At 59.2% G+C, this 18193-nt stretch overlaps 1 protein-coding gene across 3 annotated transcripts in view; it reads right to left on the bottom strand.

Annotated features, from left to right (window-relative positions):
- The window catches only part of KCNQ1 (potassium voltage-gated channel subfamily Q member 1), a 299167-nt gene that overhangs the window by 70176 nt on the left and 210798 nt on the right, over nucleotides 1-18193 (bottom strand). For all 3 annotated transcript variants that reach the window (XM_046016811.1, XM_046016812.1, XM_046016813.1), the window contains exon 12: nucleotides 2949-3024. In XM_046016811.1, coding sequence (XP_045872767.1) covers nucleotides 2949-3024 — 76 coding nt within the window. The remainder of the gene's footprint in view (nucleotides 1-2948; nucleotides 3025-18193) is intronic.

Raw genomic sequence — 18193 nt, 5'->3', positions numbered from 1 at the left:
CACAGGAAGACCCGTCTCCCTCGGGGTCCGTGCTGGGCTCCAGAACCACCTTGTGGGCGATATCCAAGGCCTGTAGCGAGATCACGGGGTGGACACGGGAGAGGACTCGGGGTGGGCCTCTGGCTCCCCAGCTGAATGACCGTCGTAATAGCAACATCTAGGTACGGGCTGGTGATAACGTGCCCAGACCTAGGTCTTCCTTCTGGAAGATGGGGCCTTCTCCACATGCACGTGGGAGGTGGCCCTGGGTCACAACGGTCAGCCTCCTGCGGGCCTCAGGGCTCCGGGGGGCATGCTGAGGGCAGTGAGGTCTGGGCTGGGGCATGGGCTGCGTTCAGAGCTCTGGGGGGAGCGGGCCTGACCTGGGGAGTGGGGGGCACACCCCTGGGATGGGCTCCCAGAGAGGCTGGAGAGCACGGACCGTGGTGTGCAGGTGGACGTGGGCACCCGAGTGTGTCGGGACCCGTGTGCCTCTGGGAAGGCGTGGGAGTGTGTGAGAGAGGGAGGGAGAGCAGGAGCGCGTGCCTGCGCGGGTCTGCAGGACGGGGGTGCTGCCGGACACGGCTGGGGGGCGTGTGAGTCCTGCCTCCCTTCACTCAGAGCCCAGACCACAGAAGGGTCCATGCCTCCCGGCGGGGCCCCAGGCGCCCTGAGACTTATCTGGGTGCTGCTAGGCCCCCGGAGTCTGGTCCACGCTCCTGGAGGCCTCTGTCAGGGGCGGCCTGGGGCCCCGCCGGAGGAACCATCTCAACTTTCCCTCCAGAGCTCATTTCCTCTGACGGCAGCAGCAGGAGCTTGAGATGAGCCGAGATAATGCAGGGCTGTCCAGACTGACCGACGGTGGACACAGGAGTTCAAGGCAAACTCGAAGGGCTGAGAGCCTCTGGCTCCTCTGGCCAGACACAGGGGCGGCCCCCTGGGCACTTATCGGCCAGGCGGGGGGCCACCCGCCACGTCGGCAGCCCCCGGGGCTGGGGAGCGGGGGCGGGGTGCGGGCAGACAGACCAGCAGGCTGCTGTGGGGGAAGGGAAGGCCTCCCTGACAGCTGGGCCCTCAGAGCTCCTCGCGGCCAGGCGCTCCCTCCAGGCTGCTCCCCCGGGGGTCCCTCCTCCCTGCCACTGGCAACGCGGCCCAGCTGGTGGGGCTGAGGCCGCCCCGGTCCCCTGCCTTGCTCGAGAGCCTCGGTGCCCCACCGGGACACACAGGGAGGCTCCCGGGAGCATCTCCATTCAAAGGGTCCTACCGGCTTTGTTCGGGGGCCCCAAGGGTCCCAGGCACAGACGTGGGGCAGAAAGCAGGGAGGGTAGGGTGGCCCGGCCTTGTTCTGGGGGCCACTCGCAGGGCCCTGACCTGTGTTGTGCAGCAGGAAAGGGGGCCCCAGCCCGGAAGGAAGTACAGGGCCCCTGCTGACACCCACAGAGTTTCTCGCCTGCGTTTCGGGGGTGGGGAGCTCCCCAAGTCAGCTCTCGCCGCAGCGGGCACCTGTCTGCCAAAGACAAACTCTGTCTCGAGTTGGAAGCCGCCCGCCTGAACTGGGCAGTCAGAGCCTCAAGTTTCTGCCTGCCGTGCTCGGGGCCCCTAAACCCGGCAAAGCCCACTGTCCACCCTGCACAGCCTCCCACCCCCTGTCTTGTAGGACCCTGCTTGGGAGACTCAGCAGCCTGGCTTCTTGGGCGGGGGCCATCTCCATTCTAGAAGATTCTCTATGGACCTCCCTGCTCTACCCATTTGACGTCTGGGGTCTTCGTTGTCACTGACAGGCTGCTGGCCAGTACGGGGACTAATCCCGGCCCTTCCCAGGACCTCCCCCGTGCTGCCCAGCGCAGTCCCCTGCAGGGGGTCTGTGCCCCTTCCCCACCCGGAGGTGCTGGTGCTGCCGGCAGGTGGGTCCCTCCTCCTCCAGCGCCCTTTGGCTCCCTGCCTCCCACGTTCCCCTCTGTGGGAGGCAAGGCAGGGCAACAGGCGCAGATACTCTCCACCTCTGGGGCCGCCACGTCTTCCCCAGGATCTTGCCAGGCAGACCTCTGGCTGCCGGCCAAGAATGGCATTTACGATGCCTCGTGTGCTTGGGCAACGAGAAGTCCCCGGCCCTAGTGGGACCCTCTGCGTGACTTGTCCCAGTTTGGCGGTGAGCAGCCTCCCTGCCCGGGGGTGTCAGGCCGACGGGCAGCAGAGCGCCGCCGAGGGACGGTGTGCGTGGGCTGCCCGAGACCGGCCGGCTGCCGAGCCCTGGGGCTGCCTGTGACACTCGTTGGGGGTGGGGAGCGCCGTGGCCAGGGCTTCTGGAAGGAGGATGGGCACACCTGAGCGTCCCCGTTTCTGCAGTCCACATGCTCAGAGCGGACGCTGAGCCGGAGACCTCCTCAGACCAAGGACTGTCCCCACAGCTGAAGGAAGGAGCTGAGCCTGCTACCAGGTGGCTTTCTCTGGGGCCCTCTGGCTCTAGGGGGCTCCGAGGGGTGGCTGCCGCAAACCTGGCCCTGGAGGGAAGGAGGTGGGCAAGGGCGCCCCTCCGGCTCCGGCCCCGACAGAGGAGCTCTTCCTTCTCCCGGGAAAGGGGGCCGCCCCCTGGGGTGCCAGGCTACCCTTCTGTTTGGACTCCCACAGGCGGCAGGGCTCTGGGGTCGAGGAGACCCTACTTCCCGCCCAGGTGATGTGGGACAGACTCAGCATCTCTGTCACTCCTGCGTCATCTGCCGGTCAATTCGGGGAGAGAAGGGTGAGTTCCCGAGGTTCTGTGTGCATCCAGCTCTAGGCTGGACCTCGGCGCAGGGCCCCTTCAGGGGCGCGCTGTCTTACAGAAGAAAACGACGTTGTTTCAGGGTATTTGGTGAGGGAAGGGTCAGGTCTAGGGTGTGGCAGGGTACGGGGACCTTGTAGCCTTTGCTGTGAGTGGGAGAGGAGTTTCTGGGCTGGCCCAGGGCGGAAGGAATCAGCGTAGGACTCACCTGGAATTTCTTCTTGGCTACAAAGTACTGCATGCGCCGAATGACCTTGATGGTGGCCCGGTGGTGTTCCCGCAGCCTGTGGGGGAGAAGGGAGAAGAGGTGTGAGTGGCCCCTGAGGCCCTCATCCTGTGCCCGGCACCTCAGACACTTGGCGCCTTCCCAAGAGTCTCCCCTGAGGTTAAGTGCCTTCTAGAAACCTAGATCCTTCTAGAAACAAAGATCCTTCTAGAAACATCAAAACAGGAAACATGTCCGATAATGTGTGTAGAAAAAGTCTAGAAGGACACACGCACATGGAAGGGTTGCGGCTCTGGCTGCCGAGGCTGCATGTGACCAGGCCTCCGCCAGGAAGAGTGTGCTGTCCTGTGGCTTGCATACGCTGTAGGAAAACCAAAATTATCTCTAGGGACATAGTATCATGGAGCCTTTATGTATTCTTACACTGAAAACACAGAAAAGCAAGGGAAAAAAGAGACCATAGAAACAGATCTTGAGGTGTGGCGGATTCAGTGGCCCAGAAGTTTGGAGCTCTTCTGTGAGGAGAGGGAGCTGGTTTTCCCACTACTTGAATTTGGGCTGACCTTGACACTTACTCTGGAAAAAGAATGCTGGGAAGTCACACCGTGTATAACTGATGTGCTCTTGGAACGTGGCCGCATGATCCAGCCTGAGCTGGGTGGCCAGAGAGGTGGCTTGGAGGAGAACAGAGGTGGCTCCGTCGAGAGCCAGTATCAGGCAACAGACACGTGAGTAAGGCCACCTCTGACCATCCTGCCCCAGAGGACCGCACGAACGCACGCACAAAGCCAGCAGAATGACCTCCCCACGGAGCCGAATGCAAATTGCTGATCCACAGAATCGTGACCAAGAAAACGAGCTGTGGTCTTGAGCCAGGACATTTAGGTGTGGTTTCCTAGGTAGTGATGGATTATGGATAGAGAAATTAGGACCCCGCCAGGGGTCTGGTCGTATCAGAATCCTCAAGCACATGGAGCTGGTTTGGAGACCGGGCATTGGGCAGAGGCTGGGGGAAAAAATGGTGGACCCTAAGTTGTTGGACATAGAGCATGATGCCGTCATTAACTGGATGAGACTTTGAGGTGAGCGAATTTTGTGCTGACAGGAATGAAAAAGTTACGGCCCAAGGGCAGCCTGTTATGGATCAAAGAGGAAGGCAGGTACTTTGCAGTTCCCCCGAGCAAGAGTTGGAGTCTGTTCCCACCACGGCGGAAGTGGACCACGTGTATGAGCCGTGGTCAAGAGCCCTCAGAGCTCCCGCTGTCGTCTGTCAGAACGTTGCTGTCACACAGACGTGTCTGAGCGGGGCTGCTGGAGGAACCGTGTGGAGGAGAGTGAGACCACCTAGTCCTGTGAGCTGCCAGTTGGATGAGCCCGGAGGAGACCACCCAGATGAGCCACCCCGAATGCAGACCCACAGACTTGTGAGCAAACAGATGGCTGTGGTTTGCTTCCGAGCTTTGAGATAAAGACTTAAAATAACCCTGATGAATTTGTTCAAGAAGAGAGATGCAGTGTTTCACCCGAGAAATAAAACCTTAAAAATAATAAACCGGAAATTCTACGACAGAAAGGACAATAACGGAAATTAAGAAGGCGGCAGACGAATTTGATAGCAGAGGAGATCAGCAACGGAATTGCCAGGTGGGGGCAGGGAGACGAGATAGAACCAAACATACAGAAAAATTGTAAGATGCGGGAGACAGGATTCCAAGACACATGAAATCCCAGAAGGGGAGGAGGCAAGAGGGAGACTCAGAGGCTGAGAACTTCCCTAAAATGATGGAAGACATCAGACCGCAGACGCCAACAGGCCTGTAGCTCCCCGGGCTTCTCAGAGTACTGCTGCCGAGACCAAAGGCACAGGGAACGTCACAGAAGTAGTGAAGGAGGGGTTGGGGACAATGACACGTTATCCTGATGACTGGCTTTTCAACAGAAAGGATAAAATCTGGGTGACGTCTTTTTTTTTTTTTTTTTTAAGATTTTATTTATTTTTCTTGAGATAGAGAACGAGAGAGAGAAAGCATGAGCAGGGGAAGGACAGAGGCAGAGGGGGAAGCAGGCTCTCTCCTGATGGAGAACCCAACCCGGGGCTCCATCCCAGGACCCTGAGATCATGACCTGAGCCAAAGGCAGAGGCTTCGCCGACTGAGCCCCCCAGACAGCCTGCCAGGTGCCATCTGTGAACTCCTCAAGGAAGATCACGACCAACCTAGCGTCCTAGACCCACTGAATAGACCCTACAAATGAAGAAGGAGAGTAAGTAAATCCTGTACGATTCTCCTCAGATGAGGTCCCTAGAAGAGTCGGATTCAGAGGGACAGACAGCAGAACGGCGGCGGCCAGGGCCAGGGAGGCGGAGGGGGGTTTCGGGTTTCATGGGGCCAGACTTTCAGTTTCCCAAGATGAATCGGTTCTGGAAACAGAGGCTGGGGACGGCTGCACAACACGTGAGTGTGCTAAGGGCCCCTGAGCTGTGCACAAACATGGTTAAGATGCTGTATTTTATGTTATGTACATTTTGCCACGGTAAAAAGGAGAACGGAAGCTGAAACCAAGAGCAAGAGGATTCATGGCTGGGAGAGCCACACTGGAAGGCGCGTTCGGGGGCCCGGCTGGGAAAAGTGGTCCCTGGGGGACGCGAGGGGTACGGGGAGGGGTTAAGAACGCATGAAAGGACAGATTTATGAGAACCTTTCGTTGGTATCGACTGAAACGGTAGCGCTTCATGAGGTTTGAACATTACTAGGGACAAAGAGGGACGTTTCATAATTTTCAGCAACGGTCGGCTCGGGAGAAAGATCTCGATCTGACCCTGCAGGCACCCGAAACCGCATGTGTCCTTGCGTCTGTGTGCGCAGAACGGAAGCACACGTCGGAAGACGGCGTGAGAGGCGGGGGCCATGGAGGGCGCCGCGTAGCTGCGGGCACCACGGGCCGCCGGGGCCACAGCAGACGGGCTGATCCAGGCCGACCCCAACGGGTCAGCCATGGGTGGGATGACAAGAGTACGTCAACGCGACAGGGCAACCGAACAAAATGAAATAGAATCAATATTCGATCGGTCCAGAAGAAGCAGGGAAGGAGGCAAGAAAGAAGGACGAGCGTAAGACCACGGAGTGTGCGCGCCACAAGGGGACAAGCATTCCGGTGCACGGACAGACGCTGCCAGACCCGGTTCAAAAGGCACCTTGTGTTGCTTATAAATCTGTACAGAAATCCTCGTACACACGAAGACGCAGAGAGGTTGACAGCAAAAGGATAGAAAAAGATGGAGCCCAGGCGCGGGGTAGGTAAAGCAGAGCCTACGAAGTGAACTGTGGAGAGAACCAGGGCGGAAGGTGGGTGTTTCATCCTTTAAAAAGCCGTCACTCTGGGGAAAAGATACTAATTCTAAGTCTGTATGTGCCTGAAAACATAACCTCAAATGCACAACGGAGAGCGGCAGAATTACATGTAAAAGGGGATGGGAACGACCGGGGACGGAGGTTTGGGTACCCCTCCGCCAGCCACCAACAGAAGACGCAGGCGAACCCTCAGCAGAGACGAGTCTGGGCCACACGCGCAGCGACTTGACCTAATCGACACTAACAGAACGCTGCGCCCGGCGGCCGAAGCGCACGTGAGCTTCCCAAGCGACGGGGAGCGTTGACGCGAACGGACTGTGCACGGGGCTTGAGAAGCGAGGTCCCACGGACTTCAGACAAATTCAATCACAGACCTACGTTCTCTGACCGCGGGGAAATTAAACTAAAATCAGTAAGAAAAAGATAACCAGAAAGTCGGGGCGCCTGGGTGGCTCAGTGGGTTAAAGCCTTTGCCTTCGGCTCAGGTCATGATCTCAGGGTCCTGGAATTGAGCCCCGCATCGGGCTCTCTGCTCAGCAGGGAACCTGCTTCCCTTCCTTTCTCTCTGCCTGCCGCTCTGCCTGCTTGTGATCTCTGTCTGTCAAATAAATAAATTAAAAAAAAAGATAACCAGGAAGTCCTTAAGCATTTTAGAAATTAATCTAAATGGCCCGAGGTCCAAGCAGAAGTCTGCTGAGAACCAGAAAGTATTTTAAATTGGTAAAAAGGTCCCATGTCCCGGCTAAATCAGCAGCTGATGCGCCATGAAGGGGAGCAAGTGTTTAGAGAAAACCTGTGAGCTTGACTGTATACATCCCAGGAGAGGGAGGCCAAACTCTCTTTCAAGAAGTTATTAAAAAAAGGGGCGCCTGGGTGGCTCAGTGGGTTAAAGCCTCTGCCTTCAGCTCAGGTCATGATCTCAGGGTCCTGGGATCGAGCCCCACATCGGGCTCTCTGCTCAGCGGGGAGCCTGCTTCCTCCTCTCTCTCTCTGCCTGCCTCTCTGCCTGCTTGTGATCTCTGTCTGTCAAATAAATAAATAAAATCTTAAAAAAAGAGAAGTTATTAAAAAAATTAAACTCCAAGAAAGTAGGTAGAAAGAGATAATACATAGTACAAACCAGCGAAATAAAAAGTGAACATTTCATTAAAAACATCACCAAAGCCAAATTGTGATTCTTTGAAGAAACTAATGAAATTGACAAAGTCCTGGCAAGAGTGACTGGGTATGTCACTCTTGGTGATGGGAAGTCACCAATGTCAGGTGTCAGAAATAGAACATCTTGGGGCACCTGGGTGGCTTAGTGGGTTAAGCTGCTGCCTTCGGCTCAGGTCATGATCTCAGGGTCCTGGGATCGAGCCCCACATCGGGCTCTCTGCTCAGCGGGGAGCCTGCTTCCTCCTCTCTCTCTGCCTGCCTCTCTGCCTGCTTGTGATCTCTGTCTGTCAAGTAGATAAATAAAATCTTTAAAAAAAGAATAAATTATACTTGTTCTATAATCACAGAATAAAGTCCACACAATAACTCTAAGGAAAAACATATAATCCATTCAAAAGATACATAGAAACATTTGATAAGACTCAAGAGCTGTCCCTAATTAGAAACACGACTCTAAGGAGAGCAGGAACAGAAGGGAACTCTATTACGTAGAAAACACACAAACACGAAACAAGACAAAGCCCCGTGGAGCAGACGTCACACTCAATGGTGAAATATTAGGGGCCTTCCTTCTGAGAGAGGGAGCAAGCCAGAGTTGTCCGTGGTTACCCTTTTTTTAAAAAAATACTTATTTATTTGAGAGAGAGAGAGAATGTGTGTGAGAGAGAGAGAGAGCACGAGACATGGGAGGGTTAGAGGGAAGCAGGCTCCCCGCTTAGCAGAGAGCTCGATGCGGGACTCGATCCCAGGACCCTGAGATCATGACCTGAGCTGAAGGCAGAGGCTTAGCCCACTTAGCCCACTAAGGGGCCCTGTGGTCACCCTTCCTATCAGATGCTGTCCTGAGACTCTCAACCCGTGTGACAAGGGAAGGGAAAGGAAACGACAGAATCACGGGACAGGGTAGAAATAAAAACATTACTTGCAAATGACATCATCACAGATATTAAAATCTTCAGAACATGCAGATAAAGACTTTGATTGATCCATGAATTTAGCAAGAACAGCCGTTTCAATAACTACCGGCGTATCTACGTGCCGGTAACCATTAGGAAACAGCGTAAAAAGATGCCCATGACATCAGCGTCCAGAACCATAAAATGCCTGAGAATAAACCTACTGGAGACGAGCAAAGTCTCTACACAGAAAAGCTCCAAACCTTCGTAAAGGAGAGGAAAGAAGCCCGAAATCAGCTCGGGGTAGGTTTCTGAGTTGGGAGGTTTAATATGAGCAAAATTAACGGTGCTAATTTTGAGGTAGGGATTCAACATGGCTCCAGTCTTTGACCGCTTTGCTTGTTTCGTATTTCTTGCGGGGCAAATTTCCAGCAGATTCTAAAGTGTTTATGGAGAAGTGGAGAGCTGAGAGCAGACACGGGGATTTTGAAGAACAAAGTCGGAGCAGGTACACGGCCGAGCGCCAGGCTCACCGTCAAGCGTCGGGGATGGACACTGGGTGTCCCCGGAGGCGGTCTTGGGTCGCCCTCTTAATAACGGGCTGCTAGATTAGACTGATGAACGCGTCCGTGGAAAAGAATGGAACTTCCGAAGGTGAAAATCTGTGTGTGTGGTCACCTGGTTATGACCAAGGCACGTTTCAGTCCACTGGGGAAAGAATGTTCTTTCCAACAAACAGCCCTGGGACAAATCGGACACCCATATGGAAAGACGTGGGCTCTGGGGCCCTGCTGCAACCAGTTACGGAATGATTCCAGCCAGGGCAGAGACCTATAGGAAGGCAGCGGCAATCAAGCCTGGAGAGCGGAACAGCAGAGTATCTCCGCGACCCCGGGAAAGGCCACGATTTAACGAAACACAAGCAGCCCTAACTGTAAGAGAGAAATACTTGACAGATGGGGTTTCCTTAAATTCAAGAGCGTCTTTCCTTCAAAAGACATCATCGAGAGAATGAACAGATACTCTACAGGCTAGGAAAGGACACTTTTGGGGAAAGGACTTGTATCCAGAATATATCTAGAATTCCTACAAACCAGTAAGGAAAAGACCACACGATTAAAAAAAAAAAAATAGACCAAAAATTTGAACAGGCCCCTCACCGACAAGGGATGGCCACACGCCCATGAACCAGCGCTCAACACCATTACGCTTTGGGGGAACGCTGGTCCACACCACAATGAAGGTCTCGCGCTCGCCCGCTGTCATGGCCGGAATGAGGACTGACGATGTTGAGCGTTAGGGACGACGTGGCCCAACGGACCCACGTGTGCTGCTGGTGGGAGCGTGGGCCAGGTCGGCCACGCCGAGAGCTGCCCGGCGGTAACCGTGGACGGGTCCGTGTCCTGGCCGCACCTGTCCTTCCAGATACACACCGCAGAGAAGTCAGTGCGCACGGCCGCCAAAAGGAAGCCTCGGAACACTTGCAGCAACTTTACTCGCGGGAAGTAAAACCCAGCGTGACTAACGTCCAACTACGGCGCACAGAGAAGCCCACGGAGCTGTACTCCTGTAATGCACTAACATGCGGCGCACGGGAGAACACGCCGCGACACCCACACGGGACACCCCCACCCCGGCCACTGGGGACAGCCGGTAAACCCCTGGGGGCGGGCACCTGGTCGCCGGGCAGGGACCCCTTGTGCCACGATGGGGCTCCGGCGGGGTAAGGGGCCCTCTAAAGTCCAGGCGGTTCTCGTGGCCTCAGCAGGGAGGGAGTGGCACCCATGGGCAGGAGAGGACACCCAGCCGAGGGTGATGGGGTTCTGAAGCTCTCCCCGCCGTACCCTGACTGTTGGGCTCGCCATCAGCCAGGCCCACAGGTGGCTCCAGCTGCAAAAAGGGGGGGTCCCAGGGCCACGGGAGGCATCATTGCACCAGGAGGCTGGGGTACTACAGGGATAAGGCTGAGGTGTCTTCCAGGACGCACTGGGGAGGGATAAGCCGTCTTCTTAGGGTCGTTTGGGCGTGGGGCCTCTTGAAGACAGAGGCTCAGACACACACAGATCTTTCGTCCCTCCTTCCCCCTCCCCAAGCATCTTCCAGCCCCGACAGGGTGCAGGGCCCATGCTCAGCCCCAAACCCAGTGATCAGGCTGGAAGGCCTCTGGGGCTGAGCCCGCAGCCGGCGGGTGGAGGGAAGAAGGGAAGGCCCGCAGACTGTGGGTGCTGGGCCTGGGGCCGTGGGACCGGGCGAGGGGGCTGTGTCTGCTGCTCCACGGTGACGACACAGGAGGGCGAGGATGGGGGTGTGGCAGCTCCGGGGACCTTCAGGACCTGAGGGGACCCTAGCCTTGCCTATGCCTCGGTGTGGGCAGCCTGGGAGGGGGTGGGCGGAGCCTGAGGGAGGACCCGCCAGTGATAGGCTCCACCCCAATGCTGGGTGACCCCTCTGATCTGTAGGTGACGTTGGCTCGGGGGCGGGGCCAGCCGGAGTTCGGCCCCAACACAGGGGACCATCGGTCACCCCAGCCCTCCTGGCTTTCTGCCCAAGGTGCTGTGGGTGCACCCCAGGACAGAGTGGGTGAGCCCAGGGGCAGTGGAACAGGGAGCCGCGGATGCACAGGCCGGCCTGTGCACCCACGTGGCAGGCGCTAAGAGCACACGTCCCGGCACGCCCGGACTCACACACGCACTCGGGGGCGCGCGGCGGAGCGGCTGCAGGCTCTGGGAGGCCCGGATGCAGGTTCCCTGCTGGGCTGGGGGCGGCTGGTCTCTCGAGGCCCCTCACCCAGGCTGGAGACGGGAGGGGACGTCACCCAGCCTCACGTTCCTGCCTCTTTTCAATCACCCGTGGTGGCGCGGGAGCAGGTGGCGGGCTGGGGCTCCACGGCCCCTCAGGGTGGAGGCCCCCACGGATCCGGCTGCGCTCAAACCAGAGACCAGGCCGGGGACCGCTCCAGCGTTCTGCCAGGGACAGCCCTGTCCAGCTCCGTTCGGGGAGGGTTTCCTCTTCTCTGGGCTGGGCTCAGCCCAGAAAGGTGGTGGCCTCGTGCCCCTTTCTGGTGGTTCTGACACAGCACCGCGGGTGGACAGGTGACAGGATGCAGGCCTGGGGGCCCCTGCAGGACACCCTCGGGCCCTGGGCCCCGCGAGATGCTGAGGCTGCAAGTTGGGTGCCCACCTGCCCTGGCTGGGCTGCGCCCCGGGGACGTCTGACGTCCCCGTGCGTGTGCCCCAGCAGTGCGGGAGACCCCGAGCCCCCACAGCCCCATCTGTACTCCCAGGGATCAGCCTTCCTCGCTCACACCAACAGAACGAGTGTGAAGTGGACCTTCACGCTCCAGCTGGCCCCGGGGGGCTCGCTCCGCCGGGAACGCGGAGCACGTCTTGGGCCACGTCTCTGTTGGGCTCACGTGGGCTCTTACGGATGGGTTAGATGTCGGTCGTCTGTAATGTCTACGTACCGACCCACCAGTTTTTTTTTTTAAGGTTTTATGTATTTATTGGAAGGTTTTATGTATTTATTGGAGAGAGGAGGGGGGAACAAGCAGGGGAGAGGCAGGCAGGAGGAGGAGCAGATTCCGCTGAGCAGGGAGCCCGAGGCAGGGCTCCATCCCTAGACCCTGCGGTCGTGACCGGAGCTGGAGGCAGACGCTTCACTGACTGGGACCCCCCAGGGGTCCCCCACCCGTTCTCTGTCAGTTTGCGTGCGGGGAAGACCTGCTCCCAGGGCCGGCGGGAAAAGCTGAGCGACGTCCTAGGCCTAGAACCTGTCACTAGGCTACCTTGTGAGGCGACGGGGCCATAGATGGGACTGAGATTAAGCACTGTGAGATGGAGAGATTATTCTGGGTTCTCTGCCGGGCTCGTGCGGTGCTGGAACCCGTAGAAGAGGAGAAGTTCCTCAGCTGTGGCTAGAGGGAGCTGTGGCCCGATGGGGGCAGCCGCCCGGCTGTGCAGGAGGAGGACGGGCCACTGGCTGACGGGGATGGATGAGGCCAGGCGATGGGTCCCCTGCCAGGAGGAACCAGCCCCGCGACGCCTTTCAGACCCATCAGACTGGGCCCGACTGCAGATCTGTGCACCCAGAGACCGCGAACGTGGCAGCCCGAAGCCATGAGGTTTGGGGTCACGGATGCCGTGACACCAGAAACACATGCACATCCCAGCGTCACATCAGGGCCCCGCCTTGCGGGCGCCTTTTGAGGGAAAGGATCTCTTACTCTCTCGCAGCAACTTTCTCCGTTTTCCTCGGTCCTCGCCAGCGCACAGGGGTCCTGACCGAGAGAGAGCTCCGAAGCCGGGGTCCGGAAGATACTAAGGGGCCTGCGTGTTCTGAGAGTTGGCAGGATTGGATCTGAGCTGCTGTCCGCAGGCTGAGGGACTCCTTCACCTCTTCCCTCGTGGCTAACCTTGGGGCTGCCGTCGGCACAGCCCAGAGCCTCCCACGGGGCTCCCTGCTCCGTCCCCCGGGCCGAGTGTCCACGCTCGCACCCACACCCCAGCCTCACACCAAGTCCTGATGCCCGGAGGGAAAGGCCTCCCCTGCTTCCTGCAGAAGGTGTATTCCTCTTGCCTCTCTGTGTAAGTCCCGCGAGAAAACCTGTTGGGGTTTTTACCGGAATTACAGTAAGTCTATCGATCAGGTAGGGAGAAATGCGTCGACATCTTTACAACGTGGAGTGTCTTGAGTGTGGTTGCTCTTTCCTTTCGTGAGCGTCTCCCTGGAAAATCTAAATGCAGCAGAACGTGGTTCTTTGAAAAAAAATTAACAAAACAGGCAAAACTCTGTAAGATTGACTGAGACAGGGGCAAATAAAAGTAGTACCTAATTAAGTTAGAATTTACTACAAAGAGGGATAAAACCAATAATAATAAAGAACATTCTCAACGACTATACGCCAACAACTTTGGAAAACCTTGAGAGGATTGGGCACATTCCTAGAAAAAATTCTAACTCCCTAGAACTGACTAAAGATGGGATAAAATGCCTCAACCAAGCTTGCAACTACTAAAGGTACAGAACGGGTAGTTAAAGACCTTCCTGGAAGAACACACTGGCCCAGGTGGCCGTATCCCCGATTCTGCCACACTTGCACAGCACGGATCCCCCCAGCCACAGGCAAACATCTCAAGCTGAACAAAAAAGGGAAAACAAGATATATCAAAAGTCAAGGGATGCAGCTAAAGCAGCTCTGAGAGGGAAATTTGTAGCGTTGCACAATTCTGCTAACAGAAACAGAAGGTCTCAAACCAGTGATCTCAGTTGCTACCCCAAAACTAGAGACAAACCCAAAGCAAGCAGATGGGAGGGAATTAACAGCAGTGACAGGAAATGACTGAAACAGAGAGCAGAGGGCCCCCGTCTGAGACGGGCTGCTGTCCCTGGCATAGCCTGAGGCCAAGCCCTGTGCTGACACCCAGGACCCCTAGCTGGGGCTGTGGGAGCATCTCTTTTAACCAGCCTTTGAGTCTCCCAGAGGCCTGGGGGTCTGGGAGAAGGGACCTCTCAGTTCAAGCTCTAAGACCACCTGCCTCCCTGGCAGTCACGTCTGGTGCTGTCCCTGGTGTCACCACACTGAAGGCAAGACCACCCGCTTCCTGTGGGTCCCAGGCCCCAGGCGTGTCCCTGGAACCCCTCAGAGGCTGGTAGTGCCAAATCACCGAGGAAGCTTTCCGCACAAGCCTGCGGACGGGGACTCGCAGGGAGGGCTTCCAAAAAGCTGTAGGGCCTCGTGGAGGAGAAGGTTCTCGTCTCTCTACTTCCCATAGGCCTTCCCAAAGGGGTTGCCTCCTTTAGGAAATACAACCTACGCGTCCAGCATCGCTTGTCCCGGTCTTTCTCCGCGGTCCGCCTCTCATTCCCAGGCCTGAACGCAGACGGACCAGCGCCTCCTGCCGCCCCACGCGATGGCAGCTGGGCACTGCCCTCGCCGATTTTAACCTCGGGACAACCGGGAGGCAGTGGTCAACCACGCCCTCATCCTCCAGGGATGGAGGCAAGCGGGGGGACAAGCCTCTCGGTCAGTAATAGTGCCAAGGCTCACGCCCAAATGTGGGGCACCCCCGGGCCTTACCCGCCTCAGCGGGGCCTCTCCCTGGCCTGGCCTCCTTACATCTGGGACTCCCAGGGGAACCCCCAGCACCACTCAGGCTGCTGGTGGGACGTGGCTTGAGGGACAAGGGTCTGTCCCCAGGGGAGCCGGGTGACCCTCCTGCCGGGCTCAGATTCCCATCGGTGGGGGTGGGTGTCCAGGCCTCCCCCGGCCTGTGCTGGGCTCTGTGTCCACACGCCGTCCACCTGGGCCCTGCAGTACCTGCCCCCCTCCGCCCCGTGACCTGCCCTCCAGGGGCAGCTCCTGCCTGCGGCTCTGGGTGCAGGCGGGAAAGTCCGCGGCCCGGTCAGGTGACTTCACAAACAGCGTCCCGTGGGCCCCGGTTGTGCAATCCCGGTCACTGGAACCAGCAGTCTCCCCGGGCATGGCCCTGCCTAGGTCAGAGAAGCCACTGTGCTCTGAGGTCAGGTGAAACAGGGGGCCCTCGTGACGCTGTCTTCCGCTGCCCCTGAGCTGACATGCAGTGGCTCTGGAGGCAGTCCGCCGTGACCACCTCTGGGCAGAGACGCCGCAGGGGCAGAGGGCCCAGCCAGGCGGGGGGGGGGGGGGGGCTGGACTCTCCTCCCACCACGATCCTCCCACCCCGTCCGCAAAGCCCTTCCACGCCAGGGGCTGCCGTCATGTGCACGGCAGCCCTCGCCCTCCTCCCCGGCCAGAGCCCTGCCCGAGCTCCCATCACGCGCACCCAGTGCCGGGGCTGAAGCAGGGGACGCGCCCCGGTTTGAGAGGCCTTGGAGCCCCCACGGCCCCCACGTCTGTGGCGGGAAGGCCTGGACGTGCGGCCCCCTTCTCTGTGGGCCGAGGGGGCCTGGCACAGGGCTCGGGCCTCGAGACGTGGGTGTAGACCAGGAGCGGGGACAGGGGCAGCTCGGCCCTGCCTCCCCCTCCAGGCCCTCAGGACGCCCTGTAAACCGAGCTGCTGAGCGGGGCTTGGGCTCAGCGCAGCCGCGGGACAAAGTCCGGTGTCCCGAGCGGAATGGCTCCCCGCGGCCGGACGCCCTGGTTCGGGGGTGCGAGTCGTTCGGTTTTATCTCCTCTTGTGCCTGAGGGTTCGCTGCCTTGGGGGGGGCACACTGGGCCCACAGACTTCTCTGCCCACCCTGAGTCCTTCCATGACACATGTGAACCCCAAGACCATCCCACAAAGTGAGGGGACACAGCCTGGGTGAACGTCTCTGAACACGTGAGGCCTTGGAGACGGAAAGCTGATCAGTGCTTTCTTCCCAGGGGAGGGGGAGCGACGGCTCAGGGGCACAGGGCTGCTTTTGGGGGTGACCAGAGTGTTCTAAAACTAGGTGGTGGCGGTGGGCGTTCCCCGTGAATACGGGGGTGTGGGGAGTGTCCCAGGCCGCTCCTGAGAGCGGGGGCGGGGGAGGCGCGCAGAGGGCCTGGGTGCTTCTCTGGTGGACAGGGAAGGAAGGGAACACATCCGCCCTCCTGGCTTTGCCCAGGGCTCAGCCCTCTTTGGAGTTCTTCGTGGGGGGCTCAGGGCCCCGGGCAGGCAGCCTCAGCAACGCAGCTCCCTTCCCGGGCGGAGGCCTCCGAACTCCCCAGTCTGGCTGCGCCTCTCCCTTCCCAACCCGTGCACCACGGTGTGGCTGCCATGGGGGCTTCCTGGGCCAAGAGACGAATCGCAGATCGTGACGCCCCCTGCCCCACCCCAAATCCTGCCATGGCCCCCGACTGCCTGCCCAGTGCCGTCCAGACTCTGACGGTGGCCCGTGGTCCCCTCACGACGTGCCCGGACAGACACACGGGATGCAGGTGCTCTGGGCGCTCCGGGCGGGGCGCGGGCTGACGTGCGGTCCCGTCCCCTCGGATGGCTGCATCCCCAGTCACCACATGCGTAGGGCTCCGAGGTCATTGTAAGATTGTTCTCATACCAATGACCCAGAAATCGGAGCGATCCCATGCGGGCCCCGGTTGGCAGTGAAATTCCTCCAGGACCTCGGGACAGGTGACCGAGACAGATCTGGCAAGGGGAACTCGCCTTAACACGTCCCAGAACCAAGGGAAAGGAACGAATTCTGATTCCCCAAGATCAGGGCTTCCTACTGGGCCCCCGAGACACCCGACACAGTTCACACTAACAAGCCACTCGCTGCAATTTCCCACCTTAACCCAGCCCCGTGGAGCTCCGGTCCACCCCGCTTCCGCCCAGCTCGCGGAGCTCGGGAAACGCAGGTCCCTCCAGCTCAGCACAGTTCAGGGCAGCCCACAGCCAGTCCACGCACCTCCCCCCGGGGCCCAAGCACCCGCTAAGAGCGGGGCCTCTGGTAGGAGCAGGGCGAGGAAGAAGGAGCAGGTCCCGCCTTGCGTGGCCTCTCAGGACATGGGGTGCAGAACAAGGACCCCAGAGAGGTGCCATGTGGCAGTGTTCGGGCACACGGCACAGAAACCCCAAGTGAGGGCCGCCCCCTGCCACCCACCTTGTCCTGGGAGCTCGAAGATGGGGGGGAGAGGCTGGCAGGGGTAGGGGGGCTTCCTGGGGAGCCGAAACCAGCTGGGCAGGAGAGTGACCCCTGCCGGGGACACCCCGACCCCGAACGGCCCTGCCCCCACCCTGGCCGAAGCCACCTTTCCCTGATGGGGATGGGACCCCCCAGATGGTGAGCAGCGGCCTGCCTAGAGAAGGGACATCATGTAGGGAGAGGAGAGGGGTGAGATGGCGGTCAGCAGGGAGGACCCCTGGGGAGGGAAGGAGTCACGGACAGAAAGCCGGTGTGGCTGATGGTCTGAGTGAGGGCAACAGGGGACGCACAGGGGTGGCCGGCGACGTGGACAGCACTGTCTGTGGCCCCATCAAACGTCGCCTCCCCCAGATGCCTGCTCCTGCTCACAGGCAGGGCCCATGACGTGAGCGAGGGGCGGAGCGGAGCGTGACCCGGGACGGGCGGCTCTGGAAAGTGTGTGTGCGTCAGCCCTCCTGCTGCCCCCCAAGTCCCTCCACCAGGGGAGGCTTTCCTGGGGGTGGGACCCCGCGGCTTTGGCCCCCGTTGGACATCTGGTCCAATCCTCCCTTCCCTCTGCTCGCGGAGACCCCTGCCCCATGACCCGGGGCCTCTCCCAAGTGCTGTCTGTTTCCTCCCAAGGGCCTGGAGTTCTCCTTGGAAGCAAGGGATGAGAGATGGGAGCTCAGGGTGGGGGACTCGAGAGAACCCCACACCCATTCCCAGCTGGGCCTTGGCTGCTTCCGTAAAGTCCCCACGGCTTCGTCAGCCTCCGCGGCCAGAGACCCCACAGACACAGCGTGGACCAGGCTGTGTCACAACAAAGGATGTAGCCTTGCAGGGACATGGAGCCCCGGAGCCGGCACGGCCGCGCAGCTCTGAGCTCTCAAGAAGGCACGGTGGCCAGGCCTGGGCTCTCTGGGGTGGGGAGCAGGGTCCTCGCGCCCGATGCTGCCCGTGCAGGTCCCGGGAAGGAGCCGGCAAAGAAACGTATCTTTGTGCCGCCTCTGTCCCCGGGAGGGGCTGGGCGTGCAGACAGAGGGAAGGGTTGGGTGTGAGCGGGCGGCGGGGAGGACCCCGTTTAAATCCCGGGAAGATTATGAGGGACGTTTGTTGCAGACTGTCAGCCCTCATTAAGTTAATGGAACCGGCGAGCTGGCCCGCTTCCAGCACACTGGAGAAAGAAAACAAGAAAAGTGTTTTCAGCGAGAGAGCCAGGGGGTCCCGATTCGCCCGCAGCCCCCGGAGATTATGAGCC

Source organism: Meles meles, chromosome 8, assembly GCF_922984935.1.
Source record: "Meles meles chromosome 8, mMelMel3.1 paternal haplotype, whole genome shotgun sequence".
In the NCBI taxonomy this organism is placed as follows: domain Eukaryota; kingdom Metazoa; phylum Chordata; class Mammalia; order Carnivora; family Mustelidae; genus Meles; species Meles meles.
This window is presented reverse-complemented; position numbering and strand designations above follow the sequence as displayed.